The sequence below is a fragment of the Seriola lalandi genome, unplaced genomic scaffold (assembly GCF_002814215.2).
Source record: "Seriola lalandi dorsalis isolate HSWRI2012SDOR001 ecotype SW California unplaced genomic scaffold, Sedor1 jcf7180002054270, whole genome shotgun sequence".
Lineage (NCBI taxonomy): Eukaryota > Metazoa > Chordata > Actinopteri > Carangiformes > Carangidae > Seriola > Seriola lalandi.
Genome location: NW_019524823.1, coordinates 344,996 through 365,036, shown reverse-complemented (window position 1 = coordinate 365,036; position 20,041 = coordinate 344,996). Strand labels below are relative to the sequence as shown.

Genomic DNA, 20,041 nt, shown 5'->3' with positions numbered 1-20,041 from the left:
CACACACACACACACACACACACACACACAAAGCTTTTATTCTGATGAATGAGCAGGGATTCTTTTGTCTGTGCTCCGTGATGTGCATTTAAAGGGAACCAGACCTTTTACCCAAGCTACTGGGAACACACACACACACACACACACACACACACATACACACACACACACACACACACACACACACACTGTGGGAGTCTCTTTAGGCTGTTTTGGGGGAGTTGTTAATAGATAGGACAGAGCCTTTTCTAGAAACCATGAAACTCCTCAAATGCCCTTTTTACTTCTTTCAAATTTCTATTTAAAGGGTCAGTTCACCCAAACTACAGCTTTTAACTTCCATTGTTGCTTGTTTCATTGGAAAAAAGTAAGTGCACTACAGAACAGAACCACTTCATCTCCCTCCTTCTTATTTTCTTTAAAATAAAAACAGATAAGCAAGAAAATTGCAGATGTTTCCCAGGTTAACACAGTGGCTGAGGAGCAGAATTAATGAAAAGGTTGGAATCACTGAATCACTTTATTTAAAGAGCAACTTAGCACCAGTTGACCTTCACTGGTTTAACTTTGCACCCTGTGGCTTTGATATAGCACTGCAGGTTGTGGTCAGTGCACGGTGACGTCTCTGTGGAGCGCGGTCACAGGTGCAACCGAGGGGCACGCCCGACCACGCCAAACCACGCCCAACCACGCCCAACCACGCCCAACCACACCCAACCACGCCCAGGCGGAGGTGCAGCAGACTGGAAACTCTCAGCCAGAGAGGACAGTGACGCTCTCGTCTGCCAAGTTACTCTTCGATCAGTGATTAAAATAACTGACTGTAGATTTTTATTCCAGCAGTGAGGAGAAACTGTATTTGAAATATTCTCGTGTGAGTGAATTACAACCGTCACCTGCACGGAGCTGCTGAACGGTAAAAAGAACAAAATGACAATCGTCTCCCACAAAACGCAAATTAAACTGCTCATTTTAGCTGCTTTCAGTTGACGAAACTTTCTCTCGTCCCAAACTTTAGAAAGCCTTTAGAAGTGATTTCTTTAATGTGATGAGGGTGTGTGAAGAGAAGGAGAGACGGACTGGGCCTGGGTTTCATATATGATACGATATATGACTTTCAGTAACACAAAGTCAAAACCTTTTCCATGACTTTAAGAATTATAGACTCTATTTAATGCGGATATGATCAGCATTTTAAAATAATCCATCAAGTGACAATGTGAAACTACAATGCAACAATGTAAGTGATGAGCTACAGAGATTTATGGCCTGAAGCTGCAGCTTTACGGAGAGTTTCAGCTCATCCTTTAGCTGCTGGTAAAGACCAAACGCAGCTAAAAGAGAGTGAAGATTGGACACAACTCAACACAAACGAATGAGTAATACATCACTGCTGGCTGTGCCAATAAACAATGATTTTCCATAATATGTCAATATTGTGTTCAAATCTTTAATATCTAAAGCAAACAAGGTTACAAATCTAACCAACATCTGATGCCAGCCTTTCCGTATCTGGCTCGGTCGGCACCAGAAGAGTGTTGAGGTTTGATTTCCAGCCCCGGATAAGAGACGGAGAGACACAGAGATGGTAAATGGAAGATTTTAACAGATGGAAACAGAACTGGAAACTCCTGTGACGACGACGACGACGACGACGTGTCATCCAAAATAAGATCAAGTCTTCCTGCTCTGTCCACCCACTGCATGACTCACTCCCCATCTACGGGCAGCCTACCAGGCGGAGACAGAGCTGTTGCCGTGGCAACGAGTGAATCAGCAGGTGGGAGACAGCAGCATCACTCCGAAGAGCAAAGGTTTGTTTTACAAAAAGATCACGGCCCAGGGCAGGGACTCAGATACAGCGCGAGTGTGTGTTTGTATTAATGACTAAGATTTATATGGAAGGGACTCTGACAAGACATGACCTTGTCAACTAGACATCTGAGTTTGGCTGCAGGCAACACACACACACAAACACACACACACACACACAAAACACTACATGACAGTACACATACTTACATAACGGAGAAATTACAACAGCAAACGTTTTATATGACAATGAAGCTTTATTCAACTAAAATATTGTAGGAAACATGTTGCAGACTATTAAAACTGATTTATAGTTTGTTGTGTTTCTCATAATTTAAATCTAATCCCGAGATTTTGGATATATCTTCCTTTTCGTGGATTATGTCCAACAGTCTATTAATAATTGTTAAATTCATAATTTTGTCCATCATCTCTACCACTAACATCAGCACTATAATAACCCAGTAAGTGCTGACATCTGCAAACACGGTGACATTGGTACAAAACAGACACGCAAGCAACCAGACGATCAGACAGATCGAAGCCGACAGTTTGGCGGCTTGTTCACAGTTGAACCAGGAAGTAAACTGTGCTGGATGTTTGCAGCAAATACTTTAGGTAATAACTGGGAGATTGTTTACAACAAAAATAAGATAAACTTGGAATAAGCCCGAGTCGTTGTGGGGAGCGTTTGCCAGGAGTCTCAGGCTTCAGTGGAGCGTGCCACAGCCAGATGTGAGATTAGAGTCTGACTCGGATTAAGACGTGTCTGTGTGTCTGTCTGTCGAATTGTTGTACTCAAGCTTCTACAGATGAAACAATCTGTGAAATTAAACCTTCCCCCATTTCTGCAGCCAAAATTACAGCACAGTGTTCGGTGATTTCCTCAGACGATGTCGTGGTTATGAAATCAGGATTCTAGCAGCAGCAGCAGCAGCAGCAGCAGCAGCAGCAGCTTGGAACGGACCGATGGTTAACATGGAGTCTTAATAGGCTGCATTTCAGTCACTGTTTCAACAGAACACAACAGAATATACACACAATGATATGAATATGCTAATTAGCCTAAAACATCATCTAACGACATTTTGCCAACTTTTCCAGGGTTTACTTTCTGTTGAAAGTAGTTGTTCGTTTCCAACTACGTCGTCAGTTTCCCACATTGAACATACACAATAGGTTTTCACCTAATCTCATGGCTTCTGGCTGGATACTAACCAGTTATTTACTCCTTAAACAAAGCTTGTATTTATTTTTGTGAAAATGGGAACTAGTCTTCCCCCTACCTGAGAAAAACAATGCAAAAAATATTAATGTTGGATAGGATCTAAAAAATCCTGCTTTTCAAAAGAAGCCTCTCTCCTCTCACCCTGATCAGCACTCAGAGCTGCTCTTGTTCAGCCACAGAAGTCTGTCACTTGCTGCCAAATGGTGCAGAGCTAACTGTATATTTTGCATTTTTACCGATCCACTGACCTGGAAACAGTCGCCCAGCGTGCCGTCTCTCTCTCTCTCTCTCTCCCTCTCCTTCCCTCTTCTTACAGTAGTCAGTCTGAGGAAAAACTGCCTGGAGATCATCAGTACTCATCTATCTCAGCTCATTCGGGTTTCGCCTGCGTCGCCTGGCTAAACCTCAGTTTGCTCTGTTGGAGCTGGAGTAGTGTCTCAATCAAGCACTTTACCTTTGTTATAAACCTACTCTGGTGATATGTTATGCATTTCAGGATCTTTAGGGTAAACCATAAGGTCTTATGTGTCTGCATATTTTAGACATGGACCAGTGGCTTTCTGCACACACTAGAGGCTGAAAGAAAAGAAAAAAAAAAATCACTTCCTTTGCTTATGTGAGAAACCCAAGGCAGAAGAGTAAACAGACCAGAATGCAATGCAGCCACAGCTTGTATTGTGCAGATCTGTCGTTAGTTGTGTATTTAGTACAAAGGCACGACATGCCTTCCCACTCATGTTTTCTTGAGTTTACAAACCTACTATGCTGGAAGCCACTCAACCAATTGAGAGAAAGCAGGATCAGCAAAGAGCAAACTACAACACTGTATTTCCTTTTCTTTTTGTTGGTTCTTGTTGTTGGATTTGATTAAAATACTCTATAACTCTGCAGCGTGGATAGCTGACACTATTCTTTACTCTTAGCCCATTAAGATTCCTGAAGTTCAGCCGTCTTAAGCTTTATACACGGTCATAACAAACAGCTCCATTCTCACTTTAAAGAGACAGATTCATACAGAGAACATTAAATTATCAACCGTAAATATGATTAACATCAGGAGCAGTAAAGACCGCAGGATCTGCTGCCGAAGGATGTTTGTGTTAATGAGATGTCGTCTCTGTCGCGTCATGTCTTCATGGTTCATGCAGAAGCCACTTTCAGGAAAACTTCACCCACTTTACATTGAAATATATTTAAAATCAGGTTTTTGTTTTTTCTTTTCTAGCTGCTGGATGAAGAGAGCGAACAGGGTCCCAGGAGACGTGCAGACTTCCCAAGAAGAAAAGTGTTTCAAAGCAATTATTTCCTTTATGCTTTTTAGTTCTGACAGCTCTCACACACTCACACACACACACACACACACCCACGCAAAAGAACAAAGGCACAGCAGCAAGTACAGTAGGCTTGTTTCCACCTCATGGAAACTGGGCAAAGAACAAAGCGCAGACAAATATAGCGCCGCTTGGTTGATCATGTTGACAGCCTATACTGTGGGGGAGTGTGTGTGTGTGTGTGTGTGCGTGTGTGTGTGTGTCAAAGTCATGGGCAAACTCACTAACATGCACATTACTGTATACATTGCATAACAAGAGTGTCACCATACAGGCATTTAAATGCACAAAACCAAATCCAGAAATCCTTTAATTTGTTTCTTTGAATCATATTGTTTATGGCGCATGAATCACTCTGCAGGTCTACCGAGCTTTCAGCTCATTGTTTTGGTTTCACGCAGATTTACTGAACGGTTTACTCTCACCTCTCTCGTCAACCTGGCTTTCAGCAGCTGTTTTGACCGAACAAGTCGTGATAAACTGACTGAACCTGAACCAACCCTGCCCACAACCAAATGGCAAGACAAAGTTAGCAACAAGCAACCTAGCAGCTAGTTAACGACGCCCTAGCTCGGGCTGAGAGCGAACATTGATCTTGCCAGTGGACACGCAACTTCAAAGGAATGCTAATGTGTCTGCTGGATATGTAGGTCGTGTGTGTGTTTGCTGACATATTAGCGATGGCAACTACCAGCTGACCCAAGTGGCAAAGCCTTATAGGGGCTGAAGTAACTATGACAACAGTAAAGGAGGAAGTCATGTGACCTTCTCATAGAGCACCACAGTCTGTGTAAGGAGGAAGTGTGCGTGGATTGGCTTTCAACATGTGAGATCGTTTGTTTCCAGTTGCCTATTGAAGGTCAAGTATGACCACAATTATTCCCTAACCTGAAACTTATTGTCTTCATTTTAAAGCTAATGAAGTCATTTTTTCCGAACCTTAACCAGTGTTGTCACATCATTAAACAGATTTATTTTCCAACAGTGATTTGCGATTGCTTTGGAAGTCATAGATGAATGATGTCACGCGGCTGTCAGGGGCGTCAGATCAGAGAACGCTTTTATGTGTCGTTTTAGAGGGCAGTTACAAAAGATTAATCTTGTTGTTTAATTTGGAGGATTTGCTGGCAGTTGTCTGTGTTTAATACACACACACACACACACACACACTCACACACACACACACACCAGTAGTGTGTCCATTTAATGAAGGAGAACATGGAGCATAGCTCTGCTGTATGAACATGAGATCAACAGACACTGACCAACACATACCTCCACCGTCACACACAGCCTCACCCAAACACACGTACTCCTGTCTGTATGTCTGTACTTGTGAGGACCCTCGTTGGTACTGGACCTTCTGTTGCTCTTAATCTCAACCTAAACCCGATTCTGCCGTGAAGCTTAAAAATAGTTCCTCAAACAGCCCTTTGAAGACAACCTGTCCTCCATCTTGAGCTGACACTGGTCCTCACAAAGCTTGAAGTACAAGAAGACACACACACACACACACACACACACACACACACACACACAGTCACGAGCTCCAGCAGCATTCAAACACAAACAGAGACGGGCACCAAGGAAAAAAAAATCTCTGTGTCCAGACAATTGCGGCTATTGTTCCGTCCAGTAAACAGATTCTGCCAGAGGCAGAATTGTAATGAATCTTGTGGTGATGTCACGCAAGTGGTCCATTCATATCTCCCTTTTTTTTTAAAATGTGTATAATATTTGTGTGTGAGGAGGAACTCACACAGGCTCACTCACTGAAACATTTCCTCCACTCCCCCTGCTTTTTAATCAATATTCAGTGTGTGTGTGTGTGATAAGATTAATTTAGGCTTTACCTGTGTGCGCGGCACAATTGGGAAGAGGTTAAGGGTCGTGGGTCTCTTGGGCCGGTAGGTATCCATGGTAACAGGTGCTGCAGGGTCCTTGGTGGCTGGCGGGGGTGCGATGGCGGATGCCTTCAAGGACTCTTTGTCACCGCAGTAACTGTCAGCACCGTCTATAAGGTCCAAATGCAGCATCTCTGCCTGAAGGTGGCCGACAGCGCCCAGCTCCGCCCTCCCTGACATGCTATTGGTTCCCCGCCTCACATGGCCCTGCAGGGATTGGAGGAAACAAGCCGTCAGTCGAGGCAGCAAAGGAGAGACAGAGAGAGAGAGAGAGAGAGGGAGAGCGAGAGAGTGTGTATGTGGATGGGATGAGGAGACTGAGCCGGCCAATTAGAAGCTGCTCCGCGTTCAGACTGTAACACTCTCGCTGCCAACACTGAGCTCTTCCCAGCTTCAGCTGCTCCACATTGTACCTGTGGTGATGAGTGAATGAATGAACAGCCTTCACTCTCACAGCTCTTTGTCTCTTTTAATGAAGACTGCTGTTAACTCTCATTGCTTCCAAGTTGATAGAAGAAATATATCTGAGTTGTTATTTCTGTAACTTTACTCCATGCTTCTGGCCATCTGTTTTTTAGCAATGTTAGCAACGTGGTACAAAGATGCACGGTCCCCAGAGGATGAACTCCCCTGCCCTCGTCGATGCCCTGACCTCTTTACTACTGCCACCATCAGGCTGATGTTTTTGGTTTTTAATGAAATATGTCGACGAGTATTTGGTGGATTTCTGAGAAGTTATGCACAGACATTCATTGTCCCCAATGGATGAATTGTAATAACTCTGATCCTCTGACAGCCTGAGCTGAATAGTGCTAATTAGCGAATGTTAGCATGCTAAAAAGCTGAACTAAGTTGTCCTTGGTACTCTTGTCCTTGTTCTCTTTACTCCGGCACAGAAAGATGATGTTTCTATTTTCAATACTGCCGACCAGGCTCAACTGTTTTCCAGCTGGGAACATAGCCGTCAGTTAGTGCATCACCAGACATATTTGAATTGCTGAAAATCAGAGATGTGAACGTCGTGAACCAGGCTAGTCTTTGCACCACCTGTTGTTCGATACTTCCCGGTTTGATCGTTAATTCTAACAAACACAACCAGCCTTGTTGACAGATGGGAAACCACTGAGGGATTCCCTGCAGCTTCTACAGGACACCAGTAGATTTATCAGGGACAAGGACAAGAGTGCACAGGGAATTACAACATCACAATACTCCATACCCAAGAAAAATACACAGAAAATCAAAGATGATAATCTCACAATTCTGATGTAAGACATGTCAAAACTATAACCAAGTATTTCATAATTAAGCAAGGCAAAATTCATTGTGATTCATTATTATAACCATAATACTTCGGATAGAATTCTTAACTTCATAGATTTTTCTTGACAGGTTGGCGCCCATATATCACAGACAATGACAATGATTGATGATTTTAATCACCTAAAAACCAACTATAATTTCCACCTTAAAACACTGTCGTTCTGTTTGTAAAGATCTGCAACATTTAAATTAAATATCGTTCAATTTTAGACTTGAAATGAACGGAGTGGCTTTGCAGCGCCGGTCCTCTCCCCGCAAACAAACCAGAGCGGCTTTTTAATTTTGTGCTTCACTTCACTTCAACTGTCTTTTACATTACTGCTGGAATCAAAGCAAATGACAAACATGAGTGTCATCTGAGAGACAGTAAGTCAGAGGGCACTGGGCCAGTACAGTCTGCTTTACTTACCATCACTATCCCTGCAGCCACGCACACACACACACACACACACACATACACACATACACACACACACACACACACACACACACACACGCACACACACACACACACACACACACACACACACACACACACACACGACATGGTAACTCCTCCTGTCAGCTGATGTAGCTGCTTTGACAGCAGAGTCACTGTTAAGCCTATTACTGTGTTGATCTCGCTCTTTGCTTCACATGTATAAACAAATACATAACTAACACACAAACGGCAGATTCATGTGAGTCTTAATCTGCTGCCCTAAAAAGAACTTCAAAATCTAATAAAGGTAAAATTAAATAAAATTATAAAACAGGTAAGAGTCGCTTTGACCTAAAAAGCCTATAAACCTGATCTCACGTCTGGTTTTAGTGTCATGTGACACCTTAAGAGGCTTTCACCTTTGTTTGAAAGAGTTTGAAAAGAAAAAGAATAATTTTACCATTATGCATAAAAATCAAGTGAAGCATAGACTGAACTAATTATTACACATAATTGTTATCAGATTATCTCCATGTGAATATGTTACTATATCCAGTCACGCAGGTAACGCTTTAACTCTTATCTTAAGGTTCATAAGGTGAGACGATGTGTGATAATGAATCATCACCCAGTTCTACAAATCAGTCAGATCCTAACTGGGAGATTAATTAGCGAAGATATTGGGAAGAAACAAACAGCAGGTTCAGGTATTGATCAAAGTAATGTGGATTTTAAAAAAAAGGAAAAAGAAAACCAACCCAAAGACAGGAGAACAACAATGCAACAGTTGTGTTAACACTCAGCCGCCATGAAAACCACATTCACCACAGTCTGGACTATAGCAGGAGAGAAGATCACAGAGGAAACAAAACTGCTTTGGCTTTAACCACCATTTTACATTTCATTCCCTGAACAACATTCACATCCCGACTAATGATCAATTCAAAGCCAAAATCATGTGCCAAGTATTTAAACCGCAGTTACAATAGGCAGCATGTGTGTTTATTTCAACATGCAAAGTAGCAGTTTGGTGAACGACTGTATTATGAAGATCACCGTGCGCGTTTTCCCTTTGTAAATGGAGCAGAGCGGGTATTAACGTGTGTGTGTGCGCAGCTGCAGACAGAAAGCTAACTCACAGTGGGTGAATGGAATGGAGGTTAATCCAATTCCATCGGCTAAGTGTTGCCTTCAAGCACATTTGTATGCAGCAAGACACCGATCACAGACATCCAGATTTCTCATGAAAGGAAGAGGCTTGTGTGTATTTGCAAGAGGGTTGTTGTAGTGATTTGCTAAAAAGCCAGATACCTTTGTGTTGAGACTCAAATGGGAAGTGTTTGTGTAGCTGCGTTTCTATTCAGGAACAGAGTCCTGGAAAGTCCACATTTTTTCAGACTTAATACCAACACAAAACCTGTCCCCTTTTCAGAGGCTTCTCCAAATGCAGACCAGAAATGCTGCCTTGTTTGAATGATGCATGTTTAAGGCGCAGATGGTCGTCAGGCAACGGTACATACATCATATGATGTGCATCCCTGAAAATACCAGAGCAGGGTGTAAATAATGGAAGCTGTGAATGTTTGTTTTGAATGAAAATGTCGAACATATGCAGATATAAGCAAAAGTCAATAACTGTCAGGCTGCAGAACTGATGTGTATCTGCTGTAGTTACTGCTGTTTGACACGTCTACACCTAATGTTATATTTGTTTTTTTTTTTGTTTAACTTAAATACCCTGGTTGTAAAGTCTTTGATCCATCCATCCAAACATCCATCATGTATCCATCTGCCCATTCATCTGTCCATCCTGCTTATACTGTCCACCCGTCTATCAATCATCCATCAATAAGTACCCGTACAGCTCATAAGTCTGGGGGCTGTCAGAAGATGCTCCCGTCACCCCTCCTCCTCCTCCTCCTCCTCCTCCTGTATTTTCAGCTCAGCCACATCAGACCACTCTCCGTCTCTGTGCTTGTAATAACAAGACAACCATTCTCCCGCCATCATTTCCTCTCTTTTCTCTCCTTCCATTCAGCTTTTCACCTGCTCAAGCTCTGTGCTCACTAATGCAGCTATACGTAGTTTCTATTCTTCCTCTCATGATTTATGACCTTAAATTACAACTGGCCCCTTTAAGAGAGCCCTGGCCGTTGTTGCTAGGAGACAGGGAGCTCAGTGACGATGAGGAGGCTGAGAAAAGTGCTGTTGCCCTGACGATGCTGTGATGCTCGGCTCTGGTCCAATCAGAGCAGCCAAAGCAGGGGAACCACACGGCCAACAGGTCAGATACAACAACACAAGTCCAAAGATATAAAACCAAGATCTGGTGTAGGTGTGATGCAAACGGAAATTTCAGATTCCTTTAACAGACTATGAAATATCTGAATCAAACACTAAAAAACTTTGTACACAACAAAATCCAGGAGAAAATCACATTTACAAAAGAAATGACTATATAAAAATCACATCTGGAATGACTCTTAAAGAGCCAGGTATTTTTCTCAGGAGTCATGTAGCCACATAATGTAGACATATGTGATAATAAGATAATATTAACAAGTGATAATATGTCAGTATTTTGTTTTCAACATGTTCCAAAGCCTCAAAGTAAATAAATAAATACATAATATAAAAAAAATCTATTATTACAGCTGCGAATGAATCCATGCAAAACACTTAGATAGTGGATACCGACATGCTGCTGATCAAACTGATTATTCCCAGTAAACAGCGCGCTGGTGTGCATGAATGGTGCATGACTATCAGCTCACTATCAGTAAACATGCTGCGTATGACAGTGAGTGACGCTCTAAACGGGGACCGGAGACAAACAGGGTTTCTCCTCTTTCTGTTTGTGTTGATGAAGCAGGTTCCTCTCTGCTGTTACCATGTGTGGATGAGATGACGTGAGCAGTATCCATGGGGGCAGTGCATATGTGTGTGTGTGTGTGTGTGTGTGTGCGTTGTGTGTGTGTGTGTGTCGTATGCTCCAACACTGCATGTATTTTCAGCTCTGACACGTGCAGTAGGTGAGAGAAACACTGTTGCCATGGAAATAGACCTCTTTCTCCTCTTGTATGTGTTTTGCTGGACCCTCTCTCTCTCTCTCTCGCTCTCTCTCTCTCTCTCTCTCTCTGTATCTCTGTATCTCGCTCCCTCTTCCTCTGTGCATTAATTAAATCTGTTTGTAGTTTAGCACTGTTACTGAAGTGTTTTAAATAAAAATCAATCATCTTTATTGACACAAAGGTTTTAAAACAATGTTAACAAAGCATACATCAGAAATATCAATAATTTAAGTATCAATAAAATATATATTAATAATATATAATAAACTGTAGCTCATATTTACTGACCATATTTTCTCTCCTTTATGATTCTCTTTCTCTGAGTTTCAGAATCAGAAAATAATATTTTCAAATGTTTGTTTTGCTTTTGGGAAATAAATTACAAACTTTGTTTAATCTTAAGTCTAAGTTGAGATTCCACAAGACTAACTTATTTATGGTGACTTATAAGTCACAGGACTAAATGATGGACCCCCCCCCCCGCAGTCACGGCAACATCACAGGAAACATTTGGGGAATAAAGCAGGTTCATGTGAGGTGTTTGATTTAAAAAAAAAAAGTTTCTGTCTCCACATTAACCAAAACGATCACATCCAACATGTCGATCAAGTGTTTCAAAACCAGACATCTGAAATCTAACATTGTGATCTAACATTTCATTTTCCCTCCCTCTAACACACTGTGACAACAGAGGGCAGTCTAGACAGAAGAACAAGCCTTGACTCTGTATCGCACATCTCGGAGTGTGTAGACACTGTATTGTGGTTGTGTCCATTTCCGCAGTCACTTAAATGTAATTGCCTGTTATATCTGACCTCATCCCGACACATGAGTTTTTTTCAACAACCCACCCACAACAAATGTCTGCTAATCAAATCCATTTACTCCTGCGCGCACGCATGAAACACTCTCCCCTCTCTCTCTCTCTCTCTCTCTCTCTCTCACACACACACACACACACACACACACACACACACTGGTTGTGATAATGCATGTTGTCATTTCATGTCTCGGAGGAACATCAAATCTTCTTTATGTCTCATTGTGGATTTGAGCTGCTCCACACAACATTAATCCTTCATGACTACAGTCATTCGCACACTAATTCAGATGGAAGTCAATTTTGTTTGTTTCTCTCTTTTTATTTTAGGCTTCTGTCCAAAAAAATATTTTCACCAGAACCACGTTTCCAAACCCAGCTAGTGAAAGTATCTTTATCACATTCACGTTTGTGTTCCCGCCACATCTGAGGAGCCACAAACATTTAGGTAAATTAGAGAGCAGAATAAAACGCAGCAGGTTTGTTTGAGATACTGGGATCTGTCAATAAGGTTTTTCAAGAAGTCAGTAACATTACAAAAATAAAAAGTCCTATTCCCAGTCCTAATATTGACGCTACTAGCAACACGTGCTTGTTTACTTTGTGAATGAATCCTGCACACAAGCTGTCACATCAACGAAGGTGTTCAGCACTGCTAACGCTAACGCTAACGCTCCTATAGGAAAATACCAGTCTCAGAGCAGGAACTTTTTATGGGGCTGCAAACTTAATTTAGAAGCAGGTTAAGATTAAGTTAAAAAGGAGATTTAGTCAGCAATATTAAGTTCTGCAACTTGGCAGTTCCTGGGTGTTTGTGTAGTGCTCCCTTGAGAGCAGGGATTTTATTTTTTTTAAGGGGGGGGGGGGGGCAGGAGCTATAAAAATTATAAAAATTATAAAAATATAAAAAAGAGTCCGTCTGCACCCCTGTGGAGACAGATGTGTTGTCCATTTATAAATAATGTGGTTTTGGTTTGTGAGCCTGATCTTCTCATTGCTTGTCCTGCAGAATGTGGGGCAGGAACTAAACCTGAAACCAGCTTCCTGTGGTTGAAACGTGGAGTAAACTTCTTAAAACATTTTCTTGGAAACCTTTGTTTTCTTTTTGCAAAGGGTGTCAGAGGTGAGAACAATTTAAATACTCATTATATTGTTGTAGTGTTTATAAACTATATCTAAGATATAAGATTAGACAGACCAGTATTTAAATCAATCTGAACATGTTAATGTGACTGGAGCCCAGTTTGACCTGTATTGGCATTTTCAAATGTATGTGTAACAGTAAGATAATAATAATAATGCTCTCTGACCCCCCCCCAGGCACCACGCCTGTCTAGGGTGTGAGATGCTCCCTTCCATGTGACCGTCCATTATTGATGAGAGAAGATGCATCCTGAAGCCCCCCCCCCGCCGGGACAATGAGCTCACTGATGAGGTCACCACTGTGTGTACAGACAGTGAGGGCTCTGCATAAAGTGCTCACAGTTCATAACCCCTTTCTCTCCTGACGTCCCACAGCTGCAACACCTCCTCATGCATTTTTAAACAGGCCGGACCTCCGTCGAACACTGGGCACTTTTAAATAGAAAGCAGAGGGATGAAGCTGTGTCTCTGAGGTCTGTGATGACAGCTGATATATGACAGGGAGGAAGCAAGAACGTTTGCCCGACCCGGCTGATCCATTCACTGCTCCTCAGTAAGTATAAAAGACAAAGGAAAGATAAACTCCCAGAAACACAGAGCTAACATGTTGTTAGAGCTAACATGTTAGCATCCCACTGGAGTTGTGTTTGTATCCACCTGATGAATCCAAGTGCTTTAGCTGTGGATTGTGTTCTGAGAAAAACATCCAGCTCCTCAGCTGTACATGCTCCACTTTCTTCAGCAGCCAGTTGCTAACTGTTAACCGAGAGCCAACGGTGGGTTTATCATTGGGTTTATCGGAGCGTATTTGCTCCCTTCAATTTAATGTGAATGAATGAAAATAGCGGCAATTAAAAATTAAACACTGTGATGTAATTTCTTGTGGCTTTTGACTTTGTGTTTTATTACAAGCTCCTCCATCTGGAGCGGATTAGACGCTCATGAAACAAACAGTCCTCCGGTCTCTGTGAGCGCTTTTCTGCTTTATATTGAGCAGCTTCACAGAACAGAGCATGCGCGCAGATTAAGCGCAACACCACAGGTAAGAAGATTTTTAGACTCTCCACGGATAGGTGGTGTATGTTGTTACTGAATGGCACAAATGAATATGTGAATTTTTCCTGTAATTACACATGAAAAAGAGCTCATCTACGGCATATCTGTGTTGTTTTGTAGATCCAGCATTCAGGTAATCACAGGAAACAGGTTCCCCAGACAAAAACAAGACAATCAAACTACTCACTATCCCTAATGACACTATAACAATAAGAAATAACTATAAAAAAGAAGGCAAGAAATCAAATCTAGAACTGTATTTCTAATTGAAAAATAATAATATAACTAATAATAAATAATAACTTCTGCTTTCCCAGGCTGTCAGGAAATCACAAGTCCTTTATCTGGCCATCGTCATCTTTCTAACCACACGCCTAAAGCCAGTGGGTTAATGGATAAAAATCACTGCATCATTTTATCCTCCAGACTGCTGTGCAACCCGTCACCTCTCTAATCACCATCGTGCCGTTGAAGATGTTCCCAGTTTCCATCGTCCACCTGCTGACTCTACCTCCTCACAGACAGGAGTCCGTCTTCTCTTCTGTCTTTACCCTCTCTTCACGAGCGGATGTGCTGTGTTGCCAAATCAGAGCTTAGAACCCACCTGATCACCTGATCACCGGATCAATTTCTAATGTTCAGTTAGATTTTATATGTGAATACAGAACTTCAAATCAATATCTCGATTATTTTCAAATTACATAATTAAATTCTCAATTATGTTTAATAGACGACGACTTTGGAGATTATTGGTCTCTCTGTCATTGTTCTAAGTGATTAAACTAATTCCTGGTGTTACGTTTGGTCGCTGTCCATTTTGCATTAACCAGCGTCTAATAGTCGTGACTGATAAGACCCAATCAGGAGGCGGGAGTCTGTGTCGCTGTTTCCAAACGTTTCTGTTCCTCCTCGTGAGAGTGTGAGTGTGGACGCCAGACGTAAACGCAGAAAAAGTGATGCTTTATAAAAGTAAGATTAAGGTGGTAAAAGTCTGTTTTGATGTCGGTGAACTGCTCAGCCCTGGGTGAATATATAATGTTTAAAGGAAGAGATATGATCGGTCCCATCACCTCTGGTCTTCTGTTTTTATCAGAATCACTTAAAACCATGATCACAGTAATGAAAAATTCATCATACAAGTCATTAAAATCCCAAATCTAATAGACAGTGTGAGACTGAATGTTAAAGTTTTCACTCATGTGATCAGATCTAAGCTTTGGAAAGTCTTTTATCAAGGAGCTTTTGGCTGTATATTAATTGGAACTGAAAAAAAAGAATTCAAATTCCTTTTGCTACTGCTGAGATCCTGGTGTCATGCTTCTTCATTACATTACTAACCAACACACACACACACACACACACACACACACGCTCATCTTTCGCTGGTGATACTGCGTTTCTGTCTGGCATGAGGGACAATGCAGCTCATTTAACAGTCACCTACTTTTGTGAATTCTGTTTTCAGTTACTGCACAAATTTCTTTTTATGATATTTTGGTCCTTTGGTCCAAGTCTTGTTCATGGTAGCCATCACTCTCTCTCTCTCTCTCTCTCTCTCTCTCTCTCTCGCTCTCTCTCTCTCTCTCACTCTCTCTTGTTGTTTTTGGCTCGGTCTTCTTTATCTGATGTGTCTGATTTGTTTGTCCGTCCAAGAGCCATTTTGGATTCTGATCTCTCTGAGGCCCCTACAAGAGGATGAGTCATCAGCATCTGCATCCACACACACACACACACACACACACACACACACACACACACACACACACACACACGCACACACAACTCCAGCAGAGAGCTTTCACATCCAATAATCTGGGCCATAATTAGCTCCCTGGAAGAAGAAAAAGCAGAGAGAGAGAGATAGAGAAAGAGAGAGAGAGGGCTTTTCAACCTAAAAATATTCCCACCACTCCTTAATATCGCAGTGATTTTCTCATGTCAGGTCACTGTCACCGAAACAATCAAATACAAAAAGTTACATCAGAAAAAAAAAAAATCTCTCATCTTCCCCCAAAATTGAAACTGGAAAAAAAGCCCCTCGACCTTCCTGTTGCCTTGGTTACGGTAGTGAAGCTGGATAGAGGAGGAGGAGGTGATGATGGTAACGCTGCTGGAGAGATCTGACAGAATGATAAATTTACCTCTGCTTATTTTTCTCCCTCTGTACCTAATCATCACATCTCTCTCTCTCTCTCTCTCTCTCTCTCTCTCTCTAGTTGCATTTCACGCTCGCTCCAGTTCTGATAATGTCCTACTAATTTCTATGCCAATAAAACTTGAGAAAACCAGGATGCTGGTGGGAACATGGTGCTCAGAAAAACTTCAAAAAAAAAACTTCAAAAAAAAAAAACACTTTATCAAAGTTTCGGAGGCCTTGAACAAACGGTAAACAGCTCAGAGTGGATTATTTAGATACCCGGGATGAAGCGGGGCAATCACATGCAATCAGACTCAAGTCCTTTTACAGAGCGTCTGTCTGGCTTCGCTGCCTCTGGCCTCTTTCCTCTGCTGGCAGGAAGCTGAATGCAGCAGCTGTTCAGGACAAAATGCCACTGAGAGGAGAGTCCGACCCCCTCGCCTGAGCTCGGATGTGGACACAGTGACGCTGAATGATGGCGGCGGGTTCTGCATAAAGAATGGATATTATGTGTATGCTTTGTTGTTTTTATTTATTTATTCTACTTAAGATATTTTTGGGGGTGGTGGGGGCAAACTATTGTGTTTGTGTGGACACAAATGTGAGTGAAAATTCACACACACACACACACACACACAAACACACACACACTCCTCCTATGGACAGAGTAAAGACACTAAACCTTACAGCACCATAACCCGGGGAGCGCTGTCATCTGCATTCGGTCAGTATCACCTTTGACCTTGTTTGTTATCGACCTTTCCAAGCGCCACCGATGAGATGACACCTCTCTCTGTGTGACGTAACCTGAAGACAAACCCATGAGACTCTGAGACTCCGGGGGTTTCTGCTCTAAACCTATACAGCATGTAACTACGCACTGCCATCTAAAGGATGTGACCATGTCTGACATTACTGGTGATTTTAGTACCAAGAAGGTGTGAAGTAATATGAGCAATAGCCAAGATCACTCCAGTACCACTGATTAAAAACTCTCAGTGTGAAAGTAGAGCGTGCAGAGATTGTATCTGTGTGAAATCAACCTCTTACTGAACTCTCCTCTAGTTTGCCTCCCAGGTAATTTAAAAAAAAAGCTGCCAATGTAAAATGATTTTTCTTTGTTCTTCTTGTTCTCTCGCAGCTGGGAAAGAAGCAGTGGGAGGTGAATCACCAAATCCACAGCAGAACAACTGTTGATTGAATGAACCGTCACAGATTCACATCAGGTCAAGAGTTAAACGAAAGTGCTTGAAAAGAGGAAGACTTGCTTTTAAGAACATAAACTTATTTCACGCGCTCCGGTGAGACGCAGCTTACCTTAATATCCGGCCCGTTACAGTTGAGACTCATCCCGCACTCGTCCGTGATCTCCGTAATCTCCGACAGGTCGTCATCTTCAAACTCATCCAGGCTGATGTCATGGGTCAACCTGGTTAAAGGGGAGGATTAGGTTTAGAAGAGGAAGTAAAGGGTGAAGAAAAAAAAAAAAAAAAAAATCAATGTTAATCCTCCAGGACTCATCCTCACCCGCAGTACATCTCAAAATCTCTCGTTGACCGAATTTATCTGTCTGACGGGGGGGGGGGCAGTGAGATACATGAATGTGGGTCACGAGCTCTGGTCATAACTGGTCATAACATAAAACTACTACTACTAAAAAAAAGTGTGTTTGATCTTGTTCATAGGTGTCATTTAATATAAGGACTGTATTTAGCCTTTAAAACGGGGTCTCCACCCTTTTTTTTACTCTTTTACATATCATATGAAAACACTCAAACTGATCTCAAAAACCAAATCAGACGAATGAGATCATTTAACAAGTCCTCTAATATCAATATCCAAAACATCTGAAACTCAACTCACGCAAAAATCTGAGTTGTGATTCAGTCAAACCTGAACACACAGACACGGTGACACAACTGTAAGTTAACGTCCATAAATCTGCTTAGAAATCAGAGAATAAAAGAAGCTCCTCAGTCAGTGATCCAGTGATAGTTGTCGGTATATCCAATGGTACATAAAACAACAGGAACTTAAAATAGCTAATATGGCAGACTTGATTTTGCAAATGTAAACAAACATGGGCTAAAAAAGAGAAAGAAAAAAAAAACAGGGCTGAAGTTGAATCTCACATTTGAACTCAGTTCATCCATTACTACATGTTTCCTGTTTGTTGGAAAAGTTTATATCTGTTCTGTTATCAGAACAGTTGCTATCACTTTATGTCGCCTACGGCACATCTGATGTAAACAAACCTGACAGTAACTCCTCTGACTGACAAGTGACTGGTGGTGGTGAAGATGGGGTGGGGTGGTTGGGGGCTCTGTGTATTTGAATTAGTTGCATTGGAATAAATCTACTGAGTGAAGTTGTGTTGGTTAAAGTTTGCCACTTGTAGCTCACAAGCCACCTGTTGGAGACCCCCTGCTTTATAAAATGAAAATTCACAAAAAAAAAAAATTATATCAAATTATTATTTTGCATCTGCGTAAGTCTTTGCATGATGAGAGGATTGGTACAATTTAGATGAAACTCTTATTTTGACGAGATTTTTGCTCCCCACTAATCCTCAATGAATAATGCTTTTTATTCTGGAAATACAATCACTGAAATTGTGTTATTTGTATAAGAAAGTAAAGATTCTCCACAAGTACAGGAGGAAAAAAGCCACTGGCTGCACATTCTCATCACAAGCAGGAACAAGTGTTACATCCCTCAGTGGGGGGAAGTGAGACTGTCCACTTGGCTGCTGGTGAAGCATTAGCAGCATGGATAAAGCCAACACACCAACACTGAGGAGGAGACTGAATCACAGTGGGAGTGGAGTGGAAGGGGAAGGCGTCTTCACAGACGGCAGCTCAGTCCACGAGCTCACTGTAACTACAATCCCAGCAGCCTCCAGAGCAGACTGAACTGATCCTAGTTCGATGACAGAAGCTAAAAGTGTCTCGGTTAATTTCCCAGAGATACAGAGAAAACACGGTTTAACATCTTCATCTCTGCTCTGTAACAGGAACAGAAACTGTCGCAAACAACAGCGTGACAGAAGTTATTCAATCTATAATTCAACAAGACAAAAAGCCTCACTAGCTCCGTGTAGAGGCCACAGTGTTCATTCATAAAACAAACCACTGAATGAATGAAACACACTGTTGATTTTGCTGCTTTTTGAGCTCTTAAATAATGGGTTAGGGTTAAAACAATAGGTCATGGGGCAATTAAAAGAGTTTTCCATCCTGGAGCGTGAATCATTTCAACGATTTTCAGAGAAAGAGAAATTTCAGAGAGATTGTGAAATACACGAGTCATCCAGATTCGGAGAGGTTCATTATCAAGGAGCGATGAATGTGCTCAGTAAATTTCATGGCATGATTTGGTTATTTATTGTGTAGACGTGGAAATATTGTCATGGCAGTGTTGCTGGATGGGCCAGGATCCAGAAAAACATTAGGATTCATCCTCTGGGGACCAGGAATATCCAGTGTTAATGTTGTTGATATAGGTGACTAACTAGCGACTAACAAGCCGACTGGAACAACTTTTAAGTCAACAGCAAAGCATATACAACTAGAGGCGGGCGATCTGACGAGCTTGTATCATGGATGGATCTTACTTTGGCATATGATATACTTTTCAGATGAATCGTACAGATCGCATCATCAAAAGGTTCTAACCGCTAACTGTAACTGGTGAGCTTGGTGTAGCGCCACATGTAACATGAGGTGGGATGAGCTGAACTTTCAAAATCAAAATACTTACATATAGCACCTCATACATAAACAACAGCACTAATCC

The 20,041-nt window shown here is 41.8% G+C and overlaps 1 protein-coding gene across 2 annotated transcripts in view; it reads right to left on the bottom strand.

Annotated features, from left to right (window-relative positions):
- Positions 1 to 20,041, bottom strand: part of mapk8ip1b (mitogen-activated protein kinase 8 interacting protein 1b) — a 48,904-nt gene that overhangs the window by 13,688 nt on the left and 15,175 nt on the right. For both annotated transcript variants that reach the window (XM_023405286.2, XM_023405287.2), the window contains exons 2-3: positions 17,564 to 17,675; positions 6,225 to 6,482 (exon numbers count right to left, since the gene is read on the bottom strand). In XM_023405286.2, coding sequence (XP_023261054.1) covers positions 6,225 to 6,482; positions 17,564 to 17,675 — 370 coding nt within the window. The remainder of the gene's footprint in view (positions 1 to 6,224; positions 6,483 to 17,563; positions 17,676 to 20,041) is intronic.